Source organism: Rhea pennata, chromosome 12 (genome assembly GCF_028389875.1).
Source record: "Rhea pennata isolate bPtePen1 chromosome 12, bPtePen1.pri, whole genome shotgun sequence".
NCBI classification, from domain to species: domain Eukaryota; kingdom Metazoa; phylum Chordata; class Aves; order Rheiformes; family Rheidae; genus Rhea; species Rhea pennata.
The window spans coordinates 1,774,323-1,793,184 of NC_084674.1; the positions used below are offsets into that span (position 1 = coordinate 1,774,323).

Here is an 18,862-nt window from a genome sequence, read left to right on the forward strand (position 1 = left end):
GCCCTTCTTGAAGCCTGGAGTGGCACTGGCTTTCTTCAAGTCCTCAGGCTGCTCTCCAGTTCTCCAGGACCTTTCAAAGATGATGGAGAGCAGCCTGGCAACAACATCCGCCAGCTCCCTCAGTACCCGTGGGTGCATCCCATCCGGGCCCATGGATTTGTGGATGTCTAGCCTGTCCAGAAGGTCTCTAATCCTATCCTCCTCAACCAAAGGAAAGTCTTCCCTTCTCCAGACTTTCTCCCTTACATCCAGGCTCTGGGATTCATGAGGGCTGCCCTCAGCAGTGAAGACTGAAGCAAAGAAGGCATTCAGTAATTCTGCCTTCTCTGTATCCTTCATCACCAGGGCCCCCGCCCCATTCTGTAGTGGGCCCACATTTTCCCTAGTCCTCCTCTTGCTGCTGAGGTATTTGAAGAAGCCCTTCTTGTTGTCCTTGACATGCCTTGCAAGACTCAGTTCCAGCTGGGCCTTAGCCTTCCTCGCAGCATCTCTACATACTCTGGCTGCATTCCTGTAATTCTCCCAAGTAGCCTGTCCCCTCTTCCACATTCTGTGTATTTTCTTCTTCTGTTGGAGTTTTGTCAAGAGCTCCTTGCTCACCCGTGCAGGTCTCCTGCCCCCTTTGCTGCACTTCTTACTCACAGGGATGCACCGCTCTTGAGCTTGGAGGAAGTGATTCTTGAATACTAGCCAGCTCTCCTGGACCTCCCTTCATTCTAGGGCCTTAACCCATGAAACTCCACCAATTAGGTCTCTGAAGAGCCCAAAGTCCACTCTCCTGAAGTTCAGGGTTGCAATCCTGCTTGTTGCCTTGCTTCTTTCCTGTTGGATCCTAAACTCCACCATCTCATGGTCACTGCAGCAAATGTGCTAACTCCCATGTGCTAAGAACATATCTGGAGCCCCAAAGACCCATTAACTGGGGAATGTATCAGCTTCCAGAGGGAATAAACCCATAAAAGCAAAAGGCACAGACTCAGTTAGCTGAAGCTTCTAGAGCTCCACTTGCATCCCTCAGCTTGAATGTGACCCCGATCATACAAGATTCAGTTTTTAAAAATAAAAGCAGTTACCCCATTATCCCTCTGTAATCACAAACAGGTGGCATTCCTCAGTGAAATCATGGCAGAAATGATTTTCAGCAGAGGAGAGAAGCAAGGCTCGGTGGATAGGTTACTTCTGTAGAGGGCAACCGAGTATCAAAGCAGTTGAGAGTAAGAGTAAAAAATGAAAACTCCAAAAGCAGTGTAGAAGAAATGGGTGGAGGGGGAAGAGTGCAAAACAACTAAAGATCAGGAAGTTCCACCAGAACATGAGGAAGAACGTCTTGACTGTGAGAGTGACGGAGCACTGGAACAGGTTGCCCAGAGAGGTTGTGGAGTCTCCTTCTCTGGAAATACTCAAATTCTGCCTAGACGCGATCTTGTGCAGCATGCTCTAGGCGACCCTGCTTGAGCAGGGAGGTTGGACTAGATGATCTCCTGAGGTCCCTTCCAACCTCAACCTGTGATTCTGTGATCAGGAAAGACACATGGAGGCGAGAAGCTGCGAGGTTGCTCTTGGTGCTAAGGGTATGAAATCTGAACTTCACACAAGAGAAAACAACAGGTGGGTAAAGAAATGATGCAAGTCACATTAAGAATACCCTAGACAGAGGTCTTTAGCAAGTACATTTTAAATGGAGAGAGAATGACTGCAAGATGAGGAGGGAATATGTATTGTTTTAGTTGTATCAGCAGAAATGTAAGCTTTAAACTTCAAAGTATTAAAAAGAGCAGCAGCAGATATGGGACACAGCCAGCGTACGTGTTGCAGCACAAGAGCAGTGGTTACAGACCTGAGTGTCAAAGAAAATTCCAGTAATAAAGACTGGATACTGGGGAATCAGTGGGGAACGCAACATAGTAAATACTAAGGCCTTTCCCTTGTCCTTGAGATTTACAAGATTTAGCCTGATATGTGGAATTCAATGACTTTACTTTTTTAGGTTTTTTTAATATGGACATTAGCTATTGGGGCACACAGGACATAAGATCACAATTCAAGCTAAACATTAGATAGCTATCAATATCTACCATCAGTCCATTTCTTCCTGGAAAAAAAACGTGATTTTTTGTTTTGCTTTTAAATGACAGAATATTTCTTTGTACGTCTTCTCAGTATTTAATGCAAGCCAACAAGAACTCCATCTTTAAACATTAAAAGTAGAAGCAGGTCACACTTGTAAAATTTAAATGTAAAAATTAAGCAATTTTTAATATTAAATGGAGTTGTGTTACTGAAATTAAACATTAGTGCTATCTGATATCAGGACTGGAAAAAAAACACGTTGATTATGCTTACAGCAAGTTTACCAAGTTGTGTAATGCACATGAGGCACCACCCAGAAGTACTTAGACAGAAGGAAATGCACAGCTCTCCCAAGGAAAAGGCCCGTACACCCAGCAGAAAGGGGATTTGCTATCACACCTGCAGCCAGTCTAGTCTGGCTTTCTTCAACACCATCACAACTTTAACATTAACTGCTCAGCCTATACGGGAAGGTGCTGAAACATACTTTGTGTTTTACCTCCGTCTTAGTGGCAGGCTGCTATGGCAGCAGCACTGCTGCTGGACGGGGGCTCCCGAGCCCCGTGCTGCCTGCGCCGTCCTGCACACTCCCATCAGCTGCTGCCCACGGGCGCCGCTGCAGCTCACAGTTTGCATCGGATCTCTGATGTCCTGACAACGAACAGGAGCATGCTGCAGTTCTTAAGGCTCAAATCCTCCATTCTCATTTAAAAAAAATTCCTGTCATCCCATTCTTTTTGGTATACTGAATACACTAGCATCTAGAGACGAAAATCCTGAAAAGCTGTAAAGTGCTCCTGTGTCACTAAGTGCTGCAATACATTTACAAAGGAACTGCACTGAGTTTGCATTGTGTGCAAAAATACCATGCATATAATTATGAGGCTAAATTTAACAACATTGAAACAAATCTCCATTCTGATGAATGCATAATTACTGTTAGTAAAATATTTATGAAATAATAAATTTATTAGAAAACCTCCCACATGGGAGCTTGCAGACTGTTATTCTGAGCAAATTCTAAAATGGCAGCGGAGAAAACAGACTTGGGAGGCATCAAGGTCTGAACCAAAGCATTCTGATTCTAGCAGATGTTAACGTCAAGGTTTCCAGAGATGTTCAGCCTCTCTGTCCTCTCTAGAGCCCATCAAAGACAGTGGCTGGAATCAATTCGGATTTCATTATTCTCTTCATTTGGAAAAATTTCAGTGGAAACTATTTATTTAACAGAGAGGAAATCTAGGCTGGAAATACATAGCTGAAATGAGACAGAATTGAACACAGCTATCCATGTAGACCCCCTGAAAATTTCGGCTAACACCTAGGCCCTGAATCACATAGAGCTGGAGTTTGCCAAGTCCCGGCTGAGCATACGCTAACTGTGCATAGAGCTCTGTCACCAAAGCATTTCAAGAAGTCTATTTTTCGTACCTAACTTCTAGAATGGAAGAAACTGCAAAGATCTTGTTTCGGGAAGATTTCCATTTCGTCTTGTGTTGCACTTAAGTCTCGTAGCATGCTGTGGAAGTATTACAGTCAAAAAGAAACCAGAAGAATTTCCAGCAAAGAAGATAAAAGCTGGTTATTAAAGGGAGAAAAGTAGTCCTCATGGGGTTTGTAGAATATCCTTCGCTAAAAGTTTATAAAAGCAAGTTAGCTAAACATCTGCTAAGAACAGTCTAGATATATTGATCCCATCTCAGACCAGTGATTCACAACAAATAAGAACTAACAGTGAAGAGCAGAAATAGGGCAGTCCCCAGGGTAACGATCTCTGCCATGGGGGGAACGAGGGAAGGGACTGACAGGCCAAGGACGGAAGCGGCGAGGCCGAGGAGATGGCGGCAGCTGCCCAGGAAGAGGACGTTAACCGACAGCAACTGCCCAAACGCCTGTGGCTCTCCTTCTCCTGAAGCCACACGCGGTCTTGCTAGGGCTATCAGTGAAAAACATATTAAATCAGAAAGACACAATCCCCCTCCCAAACCACTTCACACTTCTTCTGTAGGGTTTCACGGAATACCGACCTGCCATTTCTCCATGCCCCTTCAGCCATCCCCACGCAAACGTGGCACAGACGGCAGCGGGCAGGCAGCGCGCCAGCCCGCGGGACGACAAGTCCCGCCACAGAGGCCCTTACCAGTGCTACAGCCTGCAACAGCCTCCGCCTTGCAGCCCGGACTCAGGGGCAAAAAAAAAAAGCTTATGCATGTGTAAGCTCTTCTCCTGTTTTGCCTGATCTCACGGCCAGGACGAGGACCAAAGCACCCCTGTCGGCCCAGGCAGCTGCCGACAGCAGGTGTGGGCGCGTGCACTTCCGAAGGCGGCCTCCTAGCGCCGGCCCACGGGACGCTGGAGCCCGTCACAGCGAGTCAGGTCTCCTCCTCCCAGCTTGCAGTCCTCTCGCTGTCAGCTAACACTGGAGTCTTCAGAGGAAATGCTGGGAAAGTGTACAGCTGCAAAAGCGCAGTAAGACAAGTTTGTGTCCATCCTCTACAGTCTTTGGATTTACAGTCCTATGTACTTAGTTGCAATCTTCTTAGAAAACTTAGGTTTGGTGCCTTTGTGCAAGATAGCAATAAATAGCTCCTACAAAAATCCCATGTAGGGATCTATATTCACTTCTACACCATAAACAAAATTTCATATACAGAAGTTACGAACAGAAAGGATGACTTTTCCAGCTAACCCTGAAAAAATATCGATAACAACACTACAATCAACTTTTCTGGGTTTCCAGTGACAAGCAGTGTTTAAAGACAAAACAGAAGCTAGCTTATCCTTTGGATCACATTAACTCTGAAGTACTGACAACAGAGACTTTCAGTCACTCCACTAAGCTGATACCACTTAAAACTCAGAGACTGCAGGCATCCTGAGCAGTTCTGGGTTGCTCTTTAAATCCTACTATCAGCAATAAAAATGTGAAATCTCTAATGAAGTGAACATACAGATTTAAACCAACCCACCTGAGAAGAACTTGGATCACAGTCATTTTTCAGGACAACTACAGCTTAAGGTTTTGGCTTTGTCAGCAAGTGTTATACCCACAAATGAAAAGCCAAAAACATTTGTAGAAGTGTAAGAGCAAGATCTAAGTGTGTACCTACAGCACGCGACACAGCACAGGGACCTCGCCAAAGCCACTGCCAGACAATCCAGCTTTTGAACTGGAAGCAGTAAAGCTGCCTGAGCGAGGAACTGCCCTTGGGCTACCGCAAGGAGGCCTGTGCCAGCTACCCGGCTGTGTCATCCCGCTGCCGTGACTGCTTCATCCCCGGGACGCGCCGGTGTCACTGCCTGGCACCAATCTGTGCAGCACAGACACCGAGCTCAGCCCAGCTGCTTCCAGCCATCACTACCAACGCAAAGCACTGCACAGCGCTGCACACAAGGACTGAGACAGTATTCTAAGTGTTGGAAAAAAACAAAAATACAGCTACAATCGGTTCAAAAAAAGTGCCTCTTCTATAAAACTTCTGAAAAGGTTAGACCAGCATTAGACTAACTTTACACAAACTGTCCCGTTCCTGCTATCTTCAATACAGCGTCTTCTTTCATTTTTCACAGCTGCCTTACCAGCAGCATGCATTTTCAGAGGCAAGAATTCTCCACGGCGGTACCAAGACGTGATTTCTGACAGCAGAAACAGTGGCTGGAGTGGAGGCAATGCTCCATCGTGCCCTTGCCACCACGGCCTAGGGTCAGCTCCCGCCCTCCCCTTTCCCTGGCAGAACAGCAGCCCTGAACAAAGGCATTAAGACATGTTTAAAATACATATAAATATATATATATATATATATATATGTATGTATACACATGCATACATCCATCTATACATATATATATAAAATCTACACACTACCTACCTACACACACGCTCTTAAACATGAAGCAGAACCACCATTAAAATGAACAGAAAGCTCTCAACTGCGAATGCCGCTCCCGACTGGCACCCCTCACGTGCACGGGGCAGGCTATCCTTTTACCAAAACCAGAGCTATTCGAGGGCCCAGAACGTGAGGAAATGTTATCACTGCCACACCATGCAAGGCAATGGGAGTCAGAAATCAAGGTCTCCTAAATCTGCATTCTCTTCCCATTTAAAGGGGAGGTCTGGTAGTCTTCACACGATCTCAACACAAGGAGAAAGGCGATCTCTACTTAGGAGTGCTTCATGAGTTTTATGACATGCTTGCCAAGTTCACTTAAAAATACTCCGAAGTAGGGCTCTGGCCTGCGTTCCAGCCAAGGACTTAGAGGATATATACAGTGCAACACACACATTCATACAGCATGCTAACGTCTGTCTCAGAACATCCCCAAATTACACAGCAAAAGCATCACTTACCAAAATAGAAGCAAAAATACATTACAGAGGAGCTGGGTAATATTCCTATTAGGTTTATCTGGAAAAGCAACATCAGTTGTCAAACCTTATCACTCAGAGTGCTCAAGCCTCTGGAGAGCGAGCCCCAAACCTGCTCCCCACAGCCGCTGAGCTGTTAGATGTGCTGGGAGGCCAGCGGCCCTCGACGGCGCCGGGGCACCTGCTGGGTCAGTGTGCCCGTGCAGGCACACGGGAGCCTGGACACCCTACTCCATACAGGCTCCATCACACTCAGCAGTCCCCACGTTACGGAAAAAATGGGTCACAGCAGCCCAGCCTCGGCAAACTCCGGCTGAGCCATCTGTGCAATGCTCCTGCGCTACCTCCCCGTGACTCAGGAACACAGCAGAAATTAAAGGCCTGCTTGTGAGCAGAGGCCTGGAAAGCAGAGCTTTTACTCCTTCCCTGCGTATTAATTACTGTCACCTGAAGTCTCTCTTCCCAAAGCAGTACAACTGCACGGCACAGACCAGCAGCTCGGCAGGTAGGAGAATCACCGCAGCAAGCCGGACGGGGGTGAGGCCCCTGCACGGTGTCTGTGCGCAGCACGAGCGCCGGGCGGTGCTGGGGCAGGACCGCGCCACCTCTGCACTGCCGCGATTCGACGCTGCTACCAAATTTTGATGGTCCATAACAGGGCCATGCTTCACACTCTGCTAAACTGATGACAATTCGGAACACCTCTATTGCCTGCAGCAGAGGGGTTCTATAGGACCTTGTGAATCCTTAGAAAAACACAAGGTTTTGAGAAATACTTGTTTTTCTTCAGAATTTCCTTTGCCTGGATACCCATTCCATCACACTAATGATCTGACTGTATTGGATACCATGCTCTCCAAACGGCCTTAATTACATGCTTCATATCTTCCAATATTATGATAAAATTCATCATAGTCCTATGTCTGGGACAGTCACCATTGCCATTCATTGAGATTAATCTGAGTATCACTATAAATAGAAATAACAACATTTAATATTATGATACAGAATATTATGCTGGATGGTTTTAATGCCTCCAAGCAAAACTCCTTTAATAGAATAAAATACAGAATATACTACATATAGTTTTACAGCATTAGCTCTATGAGATTCAAAACTAGATCAATATTTCTTTCATAAAAAGTTTATGCCTTGAAATGATCCCTCCATCTGTCATTCCACAGAGGTCACCTTATTTCAATACAAAGAATGAATTGAGAATTACACAAATGTACTTGCCAAATATATGCTTTCACCGTACGGGCTGACATGTTCTAACATCCGTATGTTCTGCCCTTCATGCCAGCCCCAATCATCTGCTAACCCTTCCTCACATGAGCACTATCCTCCTGCTCTGTCTCTTTTTCTGAGCAAACATCCCTCTCCTGGCAGAACCAGTCTTCTTCAAATGACTCTTTACAGTCTATGTACCTAAAGTCTACAGAGAGGTACTTGAAAACAGATAAAGAACTGAGCTTATTGATAATATTGAACTTCTTTGCCTTATCAAGAAAATAAATTTTACCTCAAAAATAGTGTTCCATAAAAATATATTCATAGCACCTCCAGCCTCCCATTAGTAACTCCGCATGTAAGCATTTGAACTCTGAAACATAGATTTTCCTTTACTTTTGGTTTATGTAGAGGAAATAAGATTCCACATATACTAAACGTAGCAGTATATTAACAACAACACAGTGAAACTGCAGGGATCAGCTTGCTGAAATGTACTAGGTGCATCAGTAACAACAAGAACAAATACCCAGAGACTAATAAAAATCAGAGCTTGCTGAGAAATGCAAGAGAAGTGGTAAAGAATTAATGTTTAGTCTGTTTCCTATTTTCAGCTTTTTGTAAAACTCCCTATATGAACCCAATTGAAAGATGAAATAGCTTTTAAAGATACAGCATTGCTCATTTACTAAAACCTGCACTATCTTACTAAAAATTAAAAGAGGAAAATACAATATACTGATGAGTTAAAAAACACTGTATTACAGCACAAAAAAAATTGCTTAAATTGTATGTAAAACCCCAAGCAGTAAAGATAACCTTTGGTTCCCACAGGGAAGGGGCACTGCAGTATACTATACTGGCCATTTAGTATCATCTTGCCAATTTGAGTTTGCAGGGAGTACCTGAACACAAACCTCTGGCTTTGCATCTAGCTCCTATACAAATGGAGATCTCAGGGCCTATTTCATATATTCCCTGCAAGAAACTTCAAAACAAGCAAACTAATGAGAGGGACGGAGAGGGAGAGAGGGGGAGAGAGAGAGAGAGAGAGAAAAGAACAATGAATTCACAAGTATGTTTGCTACAGGGTGAAGGAGTTTATAGAAACACATCAGGCAAGCAGCATAAAATTCATTAAAAAATAAAAACTTATGAAGCATCTCTTGAAATCACGGAATCGCGCATTCTGTAAAATGGTTCTCATACAGTCCTTATTCTTCTTCTCCTTGATCATTCTGCAACTCGAACAGGAAAAGGAACTGATGGCTGCTGAGAGCCCAATTTAAATCTCGTAAGTCACAAGCTGAGAGCACCATAACCTTCAGCAATACCCGTCCGAGCATCTCCACCGCCGTGGCTCATCCAGTCATAGACTATTGATGCAGGCAGCTACCACTGTTTTGGCAGAGGACAGCCTAGCTCGGGCTTCTTGGAAAGTGCACATGCTTTTTCTCAGAAAAAAAACCATACAACTTACTGGGCCTATTCTCCTTGCCCTGTTCACTCACCTTAGACTTCCACAAGTGGATACGTCTTGTGACAATTTGGGAAGGTGCACTGGTCTCACTGCGCACACAGCCGTGGGCCGCCTCAGACAGGTATCACAACTTGCACTTAGTACCACAGCGCCCACAGGCAGTAAGAACAGTCAGAAGCACTTAAGGGATTAACGGGAAGTTTCAGTTTGCACTTCCAGTCCGATGGTACCCCTTCATCCCACCACAGTAATTTTAAAAACACTCCCTGAAGGGGCTTGGTAATGCACCCTTATGGGCCACAAGAACCACCACTGCTAAAAGGAAGACAGTATTTAGACAAGAAAGAATGACTGTTGATTGACTATTCAGAATTACATCCTCTGAGGACAGAAACCTGAAGCAGTAAGCAGTTCATTATTAAAGCATGTAATGAGAAGTCTGTAGACTTTTAATGGAGTCCAAAAATAAGTTTCCCAGGATATGAAAGCAAAAAAAAAAAATTTTTTTTAATCAGCGTGCTGATATTCCTCATACTGCATGGTTTGACTCACAAAACCTACAAAATGGATAAACCACTTGGCAATTTTTTCAGCAGAGTTACTGAATTTCATGGGTTTAAATATTTAAGGAAAACTATGACATTGTGAAGTAATAGCATTTTTTAAATGTGACACTAGCAGTCTAAAAACCAAACTGTCTTGAAATCCCTCATGCATTTGGGAACAGCTTTCCAAACTGTTTGTGTTTTATTTTTAGAAAAGATTTAATTTACAATCTGCATACTATGTATTGCATTCTCTAATACAATTTTATTTTGAAAAAATCAGTATACTTGACATACTTGAATCTTTGTGTGTTTATACCTGCATGGTCCACCACACAGATTATATTACTGCTTTTGTGGCATTAGTCCTCGGCCCTGTAACAAAGATAAAGGCCCTTCGCGCTCGGCAGCACCCCCTCACAGTACATCCCTGAAGCTTACAGCTGCACAACCATTTTCAAGCTGTATTCTGCAGATTCCTAGAAAAACCTGTGAAAGTACATCACCTTTCCTACAGAAAAATAAACATAACCTCTCCTACAGAAATCAACAGATTTTAAGGCAACCACACCTTCAGGGAAAAATATGCTAGATTTCAGGTCTCGTGAAGTTGCAAGTCACTAATCTGAATGCTTCAGATGGGCCAAGGATCGCAGACGGGGCGTGTCGGTGCCACCCCAGGATGGGGCACAGGCAGACTGTACACAGCGCTTACAACAACCGAAGATCTTGTCTACGAACGGAAAAATGGTTACTCTGCACAAACTCCTTTGAGGGCACTCCTATTCCTGAGCAGTAGCTCTCCCTTCCTCTGCTATAGAAGAAAATGGAATAACAACAAAATAATACTAACTAACAAAGAGGTGCAAAAATGAAGCATCTGGCCCGAGGCATTGCCCTAGAAACTCGAGCCCTTCTCCAGGGTCGGCCACCACCAACTCCAGGAGAGCTCACCGAGCTGGTTTCAGAAATGAGTCAAACATCGGGCAGTGCTTACCCAAGTTGGCCCTGGAGCCTATGTTGCTCCTGAGGCTGGGACTGAGGTGCTCTGCTGGGATGCTTTTCAACCTTTTAACCTAAGCAACTCACCTCAGGTCACACACAAACTCTGTAGCAATACTGAACTCAGATTTTAATTCCTTCCTCTAAATCCTGCACTTGCAGGGAGGAGTTTGTTGCATCTCTCCTTAGCTGAAATTTTGCAAGAGAAATGCTCGAGGACTTGGTCTTAGGAAGCATCTGCTGCCCTCATTTGCAGTTCCTGCGTCCATCTCAAAAACACTGACGCATCCTCTGAGACTTAAAGATGGAGTAATGACCCATTCTGACTATCGCCCAAATCCAGCATGCCTCTGGCACTTCCCTCTACCAGGGGGAGCCCAGGAGTCAAGTGCACCTGCACCCCGGGGAAGGGCGTCCTTCCACCTCCACAGGAGCTGCGCTCAGGGCCGGCCTCGCAACGCCACTCCCCACACTCTGGCACAACCCCACCACCCTGACTGTCGCTATTATGTTTTATTGAACGCGCAATTCAGGGATGTGTGGAGAGATGTGTGGAGACATTTCTCCTTTAATCACACAGGAAAAAGGAGAAGTCTAATAGCCCAGTGCAGATCCTTCATTTTTCACCAAAGGGAAGCTTCTACAAAACTTCAAACAGTAATCGTGCATATGAATTGAAATTCAGAACACTTCAGTACAGACTTCAGTCTACCCTGCTGATACACCCACTGGCATTAGTTGAAGATACTCTGTGCTGTGTTGGGAACAGACAGGTGAGGTGCATGGAGAGTTATTCTAACTTCTTACGCAGAGAGCGAGATGCACAGCCTGAATCTTACCCATCCAAGGGAGAAAAAGCTATAAGCCTCATTAGCTGGCTGAGGAAACCCTACTATTCTGTACAGGTTGTATACATAAATTCCTATGCATTAATGATAAAGTACAAGTACTTCAATTCTCTTCCAATATACTGTTAAAAAACGTAAACACTAATGCATAACGTTTCTTTGCATTGGTCTCAGCAGATAGAAGGAAAGAGTTTTTCATCTACATTATCTTAGGGAAAAGCTGGTTTGTGCCTATTATGTAAAAACAAATGTTCAAGAACCACTCATCCACGCCTTGCAATACTGCTAAGATCAGTAAAACCTACAGTGATCTGTAGAAAAGTGCTGGCTGCAAAAGCTAATGCATTCACACAAGTGTGCTGGTTAACAAGTTTTTTTTCCTTCTAATAACTTACACCTTCTTGCTCCCCACACAACTGTACGTAGCTGCTTATTAAGTCCTGTTCTTCTACCTCTTATAATATTTTTTTTCTTTCTTATTTCTCTCTGGCTGAGCCACATTCTGAAATGTGTTTTGAAGGAGGAGAGGACGAGAGGGAACAGTTTCATTGCATGAAAGATCTGCATAGAAAGGAAGAACCGAGCTGTAAAACACATATTCAGTAAAATATCTCTCAGTGTGTACCAATTTCTGGTTTTGGGATGATCTGGTTAAGAAGCAATTCTGAATGGATTCTTAGTCACAATATGTTAAAATGTTTACGTATATGTGAATATCTCTAGTTGCAGAAAGCTCACAGAACGTCTTGTTTTCTATAAGCTCCATTACATAACATCAACATCACCAAAGATTTTGCAGGTATCATTTTGCTGTACAGAAGGTTCAGAGTGCCCAGAATTGCTTCTGAATGAGGTCTCAGTACACAGTGCACAGGATTTGGTTTTGAATAAGATCGCAGTATATTAGAGCTGGCTGATTTCAATCTACTTGCTGGTAGACATTTACAGCAAATCAGCATTTGCTGAACTAAGACTTAACCAGAAATTCAGCACCACTCACATCCCTCTGAGCTTCTCAGTTCTAGCTCAAATGGAACATGAGATCATCTGTTTTTCAGTCCCGGAAGGGGTGTTTATAATGCAAGAAGTCTTGAGCAGAAATGAGTACAGTGTATCCAGCGAAGCCAAGCATGCACGCACGCACACGCAGTGTTGCTCTCTCTGAGACAGCATTTCAGTACCAAGAGCCACACGTTAAAGCGGCACACTCTTACAAATTCAGCATGCTACTGAATCTAGAAGTAGCACGAGTTGCATTTTAATTCACCAAGAAGAGGATGACAGTAAGAAAAACAAAACAAAATCCTTAATATTTTTTTCAGGAAAACAGGCAGGACTGAATCCATTCACGCAGCGCGAAGGGCACGGATGGGAGAAGATGCATTGCTGAGTTGCCTAGCCTGTGACAGCTGTACCTGCCACTGACAGCCAGATGCGAACAAGGAGCAATGGTGACTACTGACATCAGAGAGTGGATTTCCCATGAAAATCTCCCAAGTTTCCAGCTGGGGGAGGAGGGGAACCTCTCCACCCACACGAAAAATAACAAGCAACCTACCCCCCCCCCCCCACTCCTCAGTGAAGACACAGGTTGGGAAGCAAGAAACTCCGCTGTGTGAAGCATCTGGTGGTGGCGGTGTCGCCGTGGCTGCCCCCGCGGCCGAGCCCCGCGCCGTGCCCGTGCCTCCCCCGATTTCGGCCGCAGGAGAAAGGCACAAACACAGCGCCCTGCGCGGGCGGGCGCCCACACGCCGCAGGCCCGACCCCCCCCCCCCCCCCCCCCCCGCCCCCGCGGCAGAGGCGCTATCGCAGCGCGGGGGGGAGGCCGCGCAAGGCGGGCAGCGGGCAGCAAGCGCCGCAGCGCGCCCCGCACAGCCCTTAATCCGCACTCCCGGCTCATCCTCCAGCGGTGGCGAGAGCCAGGAGCGCCGCGGCTCGGCGGCTCCGCCGCCGCCTTCTGCCGCCCTGCGCGGGCAGCTCCGCCCCGGCCCGCAGCTCGGGGCTTGCCCCGGCCCTCGGCGGGCCACGGCCGGCGGCGAGCAGCCCTGCCCTGCCCTGCCCTCCTCCGCCCTGGGGCATTCGCGTGCGATCCCCACGCTGGCCGTGCCCGCTGCCCGCCTGCTGCGAGCGCCTCTGCCGAGCCATGTTTCTCCCCAGTGCAAACCCATTTCAATCACGGCTTTTTCCCCCCTCCCTCCCCCGCGGACTGCTTCTTGCAAATGGGGCGATAAATCCAGAAAGTGCCATGCACCGTAGAGCAGGGAGGAGGGGCAGACACCGAAACGGAGCGGGGGCTGCGAGCGAAACGAGACGCTGGGGCCGGGGGCAGCAAACGAGCCACCTGACGGGGCGGCGCGGGAGCGAGGAGCCGCGGGGCCGCCGCTTCCCCCGGCGGCGCGGCCCCGGCCGGGGGCACCGGGCGAAGCGGCGACGCGCCCGCCCCGAGCGCGGGGTCCCCACCTGGAAGAGTCGCAGGATGTTGGCCACCATAATGGACACGGAACTTCCCGACGCCCCGATCACGCCAACTACTTTTTCCGGCTTGACAAACACCGGCGGCTCCCCGTTGGTGCACCTCACGTCGGAGGTGTCCTTCTGGATGAGAGCCTGCACGAAAGTGAGGGACTGCTCCAAGGCGTAGGTGTCTCGGGAGCAAGTGTCCAAGATGCGAGCGCCCAGCGTGACATTGGGCAGCAGGTCCGGGTCGCTGTTGATCTGGTCGAGCGCATACAGCATCGCCTCCAGCCTGTGGATGCCGTTCTCCTTCTTGATGTCCCCGCAAGGCACGCCCGTGGGTCCCTTGGCGTGGACGGGGAAAAGGCCGCCCAGGGTGATGTCCCCCTCGAGCCGGATGGAGTGCGGCGCGTACATCTCCTGCCCCTGGGCCGCCTCCGAGAGGAGAAACTCCAGCAGGCAGCAGGGCAACTTCATCAAAGTCAGGAGCCGGAGGAGGCTGCCCAGGCGGAGCATGGTGCCGCCGCCCGGGCGCTGCCCGGCTGCCCTGGCGGGGCGCCCCCGCGCCCGCATGCCGCCGGCGCCCCGCGCCGCCCGCCCGCGCTGCGGCTGCCTCCGCCGCGCTGCCCGGCAGCCCAGCACTGGGGAGCCGCGCCGCTTCTACCGCTTTAAATGGTCGCCCGGCTCCTCTCCGCCTCCCGCTCTCCCCACCTCCTCCGCTCCCTCCCTCCCCATCCCGCTCTGCCGGCATTACGCAGGGATGCGGGCCGAGCCGGCCGCGGAGGCTGCGGCCCCGCCGCCGTGCGCCAGCGCCCGGGCCCCGCGGCGCCGCCTCCCGCCGGGCTCCGGCCCCTTCCTGCGCCGGGCGGCGGCGGCCGCGGGGCCGGGCGCCGCGCTCGGCCGCGGGCTGCAGCCCTGCCCGCGCCCGCCGGGCCGCGAGGGAGCCGCCAGCCCCGGCGCGGAGCCCCGTTCTCCCGCCCTGTCTCGGCGGGAGCGCACAGCCCAGACCCGGGTCGGGTGCCGCCGGGCCGCTCTTGCCCCTAGACCGCAGCACAGCACAAGGAAGAGCGCGGGGCACAGCCCCAGGTCCTGGAGTACCCAGTGCCAGGGTTACACACAGAAAGAACGTATCAAAAGGGTAATCCCAATTTTGCCATGCGAGAGCTCCACCTTGCCCCCTAGGTGGATACTAGTGGAGCCAGTGAGGAGGAGGAGGAGTTTGGATGTAACCCCATACTCTCAAAACCAAAGGAAGGCAGCTGACCTCATTCAATTTAAGATATTCTGGTCCATTTTGCTTCAGCGCACCAGGATCTAAAGGATGCTGGATCATCCCACTTTCACTCCCTTCCTCCCAAAACTGTAACACTCAAGTAGACAACACCTGCTGCCATTCCTTCCTGGCCAACAAATCCATGGAAGACCAAGCCTATTTCTTGAAGACAAATCTATATAAACATCAGATCAAGTACAGTGCCTCTTCATCATTTGGCCCCAACACATGCTGGACCACAAGCACTTGCTGCGCACGCAGCGGAAGGCGCCCAGACCCCACTCGAACTCTCGGCTTCTACTCTTCATTTCAGACCTACTGTGGCTGCTTTGTTTCCAGCACATTTTAGTCAAGTCACAGTAACACAACTCAAATTTTTTAAAATCTTTTAAAACTTAGCCAAATTTTATCTCCTAACACCGAAATGCTGCAGCACACTAGTCTAGCAGACGTGACTGAGTGGTTTTGTTAGTCAGCTCTTAACCAAGAAGGAGCTGGCTAGAGGGTTGTGACCCATCTTCCAAAATTATTACAGTATTTTAATGTCTTAAAATCTTTGTATTTTATAAATTGTATCCTTATCATATTTTTCACCATTTTTTTTTTCCCCTTGAACTGTTGTTCTCTGTGTCCATTTGAGTACAGCAGGAATTATTATGACCAAGGCATCCAAACGGGTGTAATTCAATACCACCTAAAGCAGAGAAGGCATATATATTCCTCAGTCCAAGAGGACATTTGGAGAGTGGCGACAAAACTGGATGGACTTAGCAGGTCTGACTGTTTTGTGGTAGGGCTAGGACACAACAAGCATATACAACAATAAAAGCAGCTGGTCTTCTCTACCAATCGTAATTTTGGGGCTTGGGACCAAAATTCAGTTCGTTCCCTGGACATTGTAAGAATTTATTTCATGGCAATTTGGGTACTGTGATCCAGCTTATGCCATCACTCAGGGCTTGTTTTCTAATGATTCATCACTGCATCAAAGTACAGCCGTTCCTTCCCAAGAAACCCACACTCATCCACCATCCTCACGCCGAAAAAGGAGAATTCACGCGTGGGATTTCTCCTCTTCTCTTCTTTCTGTTTGCAAGCCACGAAAATATGGTTTATCCTCATGCTGACACAATCGGCCCAAGGTGTCGGCAGCAGCCAACGCAGCCGGGAGCTGGGGCGGGCGCACAACCAGTCTCCTCAGGCTGTTGAGAGGACGAGGTGCACACCTGTCAGTGAGAATTTCATACCAACACCAGTGACTTGGTTGCTGCCTCTCCCACAGCCACAGGTTCAGACACTCACTCCCCTCTATCACAAACTGCAGCTTAACTAGTGCCCATTCGTCATTCTTCGATGCCCACGCACATCTTACCTCACTACATCAATTTAGCTGCGATCACCTTCTTAACTATTAGTTAGTAATGTCAGCTACCACCTCCCTTTTGTATCTGTATTTGCACAGCTAAAGTGCAAGCACATCAATGTGTGTCCTCTTCTTGCTCACTTAAAGTTCCTCTTTGAGAATCTCAGCTTTATTTATTATAAAAAGAAAAAGAAACTCCAATTCTAGTGATTGTAGAGAAGAATTTGCAAGCATGACTCAAGTTCACCTTAAATGCTCAACATTCAGAGAGGATATAAATAAAAACAATCTTTTCTAATAAATCTAATTATTCTGCAGGTAACTACCTTCTGATTTTAAAGGCTATGGAAAAGTTTTTTTTTTTTTTTTTGGGGGGGGGGAAGGCAACTCTGCAGTTACATTAAGCATATTTGTCCTCTCAAAATTACAGAAAACCCATCTGCTGTCTGCTTCATGCTCCTTTTCATCATGACCTGCCTACCTAAAGAATTAGTCTATGTATTCCAATCTAGACGCCCTAAGGGAACACAGAAAATGACACACTGGATCAAGGCAGACCCAGGGTCCATCTTAGCCCAATATCCTGCCTTGCATCAGCAGCAGATGTTTCAGAAGGAAGGGCAAGAGCTCCGCACTATGCAGATGTCTTCAATCTGTTCCTACCGTAAGTCTCATTCTGGTCTCTCATATAGAAATTGGTTTAAGCCCTGAAGCATGAAAAATTGTTCTAATTACATTACCAAAATTGACATATTTAATCATTATTCTGGATATTCTTGATATCCTTAAAAATACCCAGTCCATCTTCCACTCTTGCTAAGTGCTTGGCTTCAATGATTTCATGTGGTAATGTGTTCCACAGTTTAAATGTTCATAGCCTGAAAAAAAAAATCTGTTTTTCAGTTTTTCATTTCCTGCTTTTTAAGTTTAACTCTTCCAATAATTGGTAATCTCACCTTTATCATACCTGACCTCCATCTACTATGTACAGTCAACTACCTACATTCAATCCGGTCTTCTCAGGCAAGAAACTAAATATAATAACCTGCGCATCTGTCACAGCCATGTATTTCACTTCCAAGAAGCATTTCCCTTTGGTTTGCATTACTGAACACACCTAGAGGTGAGACAACACTAACTAAATACAAAAATGAACTTACCAGACTTGGGCTACAGATCCTGCATCACGTATCAGTCCATACCCCACTGAAACTAAAAAGATCTCATCACTTACAACCCATCAAAACAGCTACATGCTAAAGGGATTCGACAAGCAGTTCCTAAGCAAAAACTGGATTACGTCCACTCAAAACTAGACTCGCCCACTCTTAAATTCATCATCGAGAACTCAAAATTACAACACACAATCATGTTAAAGTTGTATCTCTAATCTGAAATGACTCTCAGAAAGCAGTGTTATTACAGTAAAATAAGAGAACAACATTTTCCGTCTTTAATGGGAATATGACAGAAGCATATTTTATTTTTCTACTAGTGGAAAAGTCTTTTCAATGCTCCATTATGCATTTCACTTCATAATTAGTCATTCTTGTACTATATCATATTCCAAGAAAAGTCACCTGCCGTTTCCAGGTACCAGTGAATGCTGTCCTTACCCATCCTAAATCAACATCTGAAGAACTTTGCTCATCCAGTACAGATTTCAGACCTGATACTGTAAGACTGAAGCACTTCTGTTTTTCCCTCCCACAGACAAACGTGAAAAGGAGGTTACATTGCATCTTCACACACGCGAGCGCTCCCCTGGACTCCGGCCACGGGCCAACAGAGGCACGCTTAGCCTAACAGCGGCCGGAGAAGAGCAACGGGGCGGCAGCTCCTTTTGGTGGCCGGCTCCGTGTCGGGTGCTGTTCTTTAGCTGCACACCTGGGAGGAGAACCCTGGTATTTTTCATGGCAATGGACCTTCCAAAGCAATACTCAACATTATTGTTTGTGACAGTAAGAGTTGCCCAGAAGACTACTTTTTAATATGAACCTAACTCTGTTGATCCATTTTAGCTAGGCAAAGTACAAGACCAGTAAGTTACTTTCCTACTTCGTTTCCATTTACAGCTTACAACCTAAAGTACATCAGTAGTAAACTTCATATAAGGGAAGATGTAGACGAAGCTGGTAATAAATAGTGCTGGACTTAGTATTGAAGAAAAAAAATCCTAGCCTGATCTTTTGTAGTATGAGAATTTGTTCAGAAGCAAGCAGTTA

General features: G+C 46.9%; 1 protein-coding gene across 10 annotated transcripts in view; it reads right to left on the reverse strand.

The window, feature by feature from the left end:
* The window catches only part of GRM7 (glutamate metabotropic receptor 7), a 342,940-nt gene extending 328,408 nt beyond the window's left edge, over positions 1–14,532 (reverse strand). For 7 of the 10 annotated variants that reach the window (XM_062585576.1, XM_062585584.1, XM_062585578.1 and 4 more), the window contains exon 1: positions 14,008–14,517. In XM_062585576.1, coding sequence (XP_062441560.1) covers positions 14,008–14,517 — 510 coding nt within the window. Of the gene's footprint in view, positions 1–14,007 lie in introns of all 10 variants that reach the window. The other 3 variants (XM_062585583.1, XM_062585586.1, XM_062585575.1) reach the window with 2 other exon arrangements.
* Between the last annotated feature and the right edge of the window lie 4,330 nt (positions 14,533–18,862).